Below are 5,250 nucleotides of genomic sequence, written 5' to 3'. Positions count from 1 at the left end.
GGCAGCTGCCTGCTGCTCATGCCCTGTTGTGTGCAAGCTGCTGGCCAGTAATGAGTTCAAATGCTACCCAGCATCAGATGGAAACAGCAACTCTGAATTGGCTTGCAATTACTCAGAAGTCATTTCTCATAAATCCTTTCTCTTGCTACACCATCGGCTTCAAACACAGGCAACATCGAGGGCTGGCTGTGCAGGCACTGTGGGTTCTCACGGGTAGGTTCTGACTGCATCTCTGAGCCTCCTGGCTGTGCACTGGGATCCATGTGTTGACTGTTCTCCTATGAGTACCATCAATGTGAAAGATAGGATCCAGGCTCAGTCACATCAGTATTGACCTAAATGAGACTTCAAGTTCCTTCTCCCAAACGTACGCATTATTGTGAGTCAGCCATCACTCAGCTGTGTTTTGCCCTTATCTTTTAGTTAGGAAAGAAGACAGCATGAGATTACAGATATCCTCCTGCTGGGAGGGCATGGGGGTCCCTAAAGTCTCCAAGGAGCTTGGAGAGAATGGAAATGTCCACCCAAACAAGTTCTCTGATCCTCCACTGTGGAGGCATCTCCCAGTGACTCAGATGGAGGTAGCAAAGGCCCAGTTGAATAGTTCTTACTTTTGCCATTCCGTGTTCATCAGTGCCTAACACTGGCCAGACTCCTCATGGCTTTCCTGTGTCCTTATAGGACCAGGCTAGGTGGGAGGCTGACCTGCCTGGGAGGGGTCATGTAAATAGAGCCAGCTGCCTGGCCCTGGTTCCTGAGTGGCTCTGTTCTCCAATGTTTTGAGAAGAAGCCTCCCACCTGAGATGGTGCTGACGGCTCGGCTCCAGTGGCCTCGGTCTCTGACTGTGACAGTGAGGTGGAGGAGCAGCTGGGAAAGAAGGAAGGACGTTGGCTGTCAAGCCCTTGATAGTCACTGTAGCGACGTTCTGAAATGACTGCCATCAACAGCGGCAGTCTGAATTTTATTTGCTCTTCTTTTCTCTTTGGGGACAGCTCAGGCCTAAGAATGAGAGTAGCAACAACCTATCACAGGTCTGGTTACTATGACTATGGGGATTCAAGAGTCTGTGGAGCAGGGGGATTGTAACACAGGGTTTGTGGGCTATCTGCAGGATAGAGCCTTGTCAGGGGTGTTACTGTGAAGCCATTTGATCTGTTTTGCAAGCTCACAATTTGGAAGCCAGGCTCTTCTGAGATGGGGAACATCAGTGCTGGTGCCTACACATAGGCCACTGTCAACATTGGACTGCTGTATCTTTCAGAAAGATCCATCACGAGTGGGGACGGAACTGAGGGGTGGGAGTTGGCTCTCTGCTAGAGGTCTTATAGCAGCAGATATATTATGGGAGAGGGACCATGTGTTCATGCTTGCCTATAATGCCAGCATTTGGAGGAGTAGGTCCAGGAGCAATAGTTTTTCCAGAATATGCTACCTAAGTTCCTGCCTCCAAACACAACAAACAAAAACCAATGTGTACACATTTAGGGGAAAAAATGATGCTTCCTGCCTGAACACAGTGGTTTCTGATCCTTTAAGTGTTGGCTGAGATCCCTGCTTTATACCTGAGCCATTATGCTAAAACCCCAAGGCAAACATTGTTTTAGTTACTGTCTATTCCATGAAGAGACATCATTACTGGAACAGTTCTTATAAAAGGAAATATTTAATTGGAGCTTTCTTATAGTTTTCAAGACTCAGTCCATGTTCATCATGGGTAGGAACAAGACACTGGTGTAGTAGCTGAGAGCTATATCCTGACCTGTAGGCAGAGAAGAAGAGAAAAGGAAAAAGAAACTCTGGCCCTGGTGTGGGCTTTTGAAGCTTCAAACCTCACTCTCCTAGTGATATACTTTCTCCGGCAAGGCCACACATACTCCAATAAAGCCATACCTCATAATCCTTCTAATCCTTTTAAACAGTTCAACTCCCTGGTGACTAAGCATCCAAATGTATGAACGTATGGGGGGCCATTTTTATTCAAACCACCACAGTCTTTTTTTTTTACATGTAATATGAACATATTTATTAGGATGCTCAAGAATGAACAACATTATTTTCGCTCTTAATGTGACAGAGAATACATTTGACCCATGTTGAGGGAGGAAAGGGATAGGGCTCTCCGAGTGGGTGTCAAACAGCCCCACAAGAAATCCCCATTCAACGAAGGGCAGAATGTCCCTGACAGCATTGTCTCTGCTCTGAGTTCCAGCCCCGGTATTCTTTATTACAACTATTCTGTCCTTGTCACTCTTCAAGATCCAGGTAGTCAAACTCAGGCCGCCTAGGAGTCTGCAGACCATCCCTTTGAATTGTTATTGCCTTGATACCCTCAGTAGGGAATGGGGTGAGAATAGAAGGTTACACATATCAAAAACACAACATTAATAAATGGCACTTGGACGTAAGTTTAACATTATCAGACTTTCTCTTCAAATGACGGTGGGTGGGAGGGGCTGCTGAAAGCTCTTCAGTCATGGTAGCATATATGGAGATCTATGCAAAGGTGCAAGGGACGAGTGTTACTGTCATCTTGTCCTGCACAGAGGAGTGAGTTTGCAGATGGAAGCAGACACTATCCTTGGCTTAGGTGTTTCCTGGTTCTTCCCACTGTTAAACTGTGCCGTTCTGCCTCTCACCTGCTTTAGATATCATTTTGCTTAGTGTAAGTGAAACAGATTAAAAATGGTAGGAGAGGGTGGAGAGATGGGACAGAACAACCCTGTAAGACTATAAAATACAAAAACCAGATGTAGTACAATATTTATAATAGAAACTGGCTGAAAACACTACATGCTAACAGACGGTATGATACAGAGTAGGGTGGGAGCAGACAGGAAGGGCAGAGCCACAGGCCTACACCAGGAGCCTTTCAATAGACTGCTGGATGGACTGGATCTTCTGCTTCAGCTGAGAGCCTTCTTTGATGGTAACAGAACAGGCGATGACAGGTCTGGAGACCCCACAGGCCCGTCCTAGAGCCTGCTTGGAGCGCACAAATACATAGGGGACATTCTTGTCTTCACACAGCAGTGGGAGGTGCAGGATGATCTCCAAGGGCTCAGCGTCTGCTGCCATCAAGATGAACTCAGAGATGCCTCTGTTGAGGGTTTTGGTGGCTTCATTGGCTCCTTTCCGAAGCTGCTTGTAGTTGCACGACTGCTGAACAAGGTCCAGCAGCTTCTTGGTGAGGTGGGCATCTGCGAGGGGATAGGCCTTCGGGTTCACATCAGCCTCTGTCATGGCTGCGGTGCGTCGGCCTCACCGCGGGTCGAGAACAGCCAAGCTCCGACAGACCAAAAGCGCCGCACGGAAAGACGAGCGGAAGTCACCCACCACAGTCTTAAAAACTACAAAAATCCTGCCATTTGCAATGGATGTTGACTGGCTGAGGTTTTCTGTCCCACCAGGTCCCACAGCTGTTTAGCCCCAAAGAAATCACACAGAGGCCTACATTGGCCTCGTATCTCAGGCTTCTTATTAACTCTTATAACTTACATTAGCCCATTTTTCTTGTCTATGTTAGCCACGTGGCTTGGTACCTTATTTGGCGAGGTAGTCACATCTTGTTTCTACTGTGGCTGGGTCATGACTACAGACTGCAGAATCCTCTTCCCAGAATTCTCCTGTTTTCCTTTCCCCACTTCTACTTCCAGCATGGTTACCCTGCCTATACTTCCTGCTTAGCTACTGGCCAATCAGATTTTATTAAACAAGTATAAGAAACAAATGTTTACAGGATAAAACCATTGTCCCACAGTAAATAGGTGTGAGTAAACTGTTAGGGCATTATACTACATGAAAAGAGTCAGACTGTGATTTGAGGTAGAGTGCTTGCCTAGAATGCACTCTGGAAAACTGAACCCACACACCACTACAAGCACTTAGTTTCAAGCTTCAGTTCAGCCCAGGGAATATGATGAGACCACAAAAGGAAAGAAAATTTAACTATAGGAAGTGAGGTCCTGTTAATGAACATGATTATGGTGATCAATGGTTATGTGTATCAAATCATCAAAGTTAATACCTTATATAGATATTCTTTAAATATTTTTTAGTTTTTTTTAATCTGAATATAGTTTCCCCTCCCTTTTCTCCTCCCAGTTGCCCCCCACCTCTTCTCTCATCTGGATCTATTCCTTTTTTGTTTTTCATCAGAACAGAACATGCTTTGAGGAGATAACAGCCAAACATGACAAAATAAAATATAATGAGATGAATTAAAATCCATCATATTAACATTGAACAAGACAAGCTAACAGAAAAATAAAGAGCCCCAAGAAATGGCAAAAGAAGAAACAGATACCTACATATTTACACATCCAGCAGTCCCATAAAATCGCTAAACTGAAAGCTATAGTATTTATGCAGAGGACCTGATACAGACCTGTGTAGACCCTGGGCATGCTGCTTCAGTCTCTGTGAATTCATATGAGTTTTGCTTAGTTTTTAGAGGGCCTTGTTCTCCTGGTGTTTCCATCCCATTTGTTTCCCTCACTTCTTTTACCTCCTCTTCTGTGTGGTTGGTTCCCTGAGCTCTGAGCTGCAGATTTGATGGACACATCCCATTTAGAGCTATGTGATCCAAACGTCTTCCTCTGTGTAATGTCTTGCAGTGGGTCTCTGTATTTGATGAAGACTGAATAAGGCAGAGATGCTATCAGTATAGCAGATTATTATTAGGAGTCATGTTGTTATTATTGTTAATTTTTCTTATTTGGGAACAGTAGTATTTTGTTTTGTTCCCAGGTCTCTGGACTATCTATACTCTGGTTTTTAGCCACCCAAGCAGTGTCTGGTATGTGTTTCATCTCATGGAGTGGGCCTTGAGTCAAATCAGACAGTTGATTGCTCTCACAAGGTTTGTTCTACCATTACCCTAGACTGTCTTGCAGTCTATTTTATTGTAGATAAAAGGTTTTGTGGTGGAGTTGGTGTTTACTTTTTGATTTTGGTAACTTTTGAAGAGTACCTTTTGGTGTCATAGATACTAGAATATAGTGGTGAAGGTTCTATGTAGGAACCAGCTCAACCTCTTCATGTTTGATGAGCTGTGTGGGTGTTTTCTTCAGCAATGGGGTTTTGCTGTCAGTTTGTGGAGAGCAACCCATTGTCTTGGCAACAGCCTGGCTTGTCTAGGGATTTTAGGGAATCCCTTTGTCCAAAACTCAATTGAATAAAATCTAGTCCTAGCATGGGAAGCTTTATTTAACAACAAGAGATGACCAGTAGGTTCTGTCTCCCCGTTACCT

The 5,250-nt window shown here is 44.7% G+C and overlaps 1 protein-coding gene across 1 annotated transcript; it reads right to left on the bottom strand.

Annotated features, from left to right (window-relative positions):
* Positions 1–2,562: 2,562 nt before the first annotated feature.
* On the bottom strand, positions 2,563–3,253 carry LOC121455300 (NHP2-like protein 1). The gene has a single exon (XM_041662954.1). The coding sequence runs from the start codon at positions 3,239–3,241 to the stop codon at positions 2,855–2,857; it is 387 nt and encodes a 128-aa protein (XP_041518888.1). The 5' UTR covers positions 3,242–3,253; the 3' UTR covers positions 2,563–2,854.
* Between the last annotated feature and the right edge of the window lie 1,997 nt (positions 3,254–5,250).

This window comes from Microtus oregoni, unplaced genomic scaffold (assembly GCF_018167655.1).
Source record: "Microtus oregoni isolate MIOR12 unplaced genomic scaffold, Mior012 000013F_ref0000133, whole genome shotgun sequence".
Lineage (NCBI taxonomy): Eukaryota > Metazoa > Chordata > Mammalia > Rodentia > Cricetidae > Microtus > Microtus oregoni.
This window is presented reverse-complemented; position numbering and strand designations above follow the sequence as displayed.

Coding starts and splice junctions, on each gene's coding strand:
- LOC121455300 (XM_041662954.1), bottom strand. CDS start 3,241: ATGACAGAGGCTGATGTGAACCCGAAGGCCTATCCCCTCGCAGATGCC.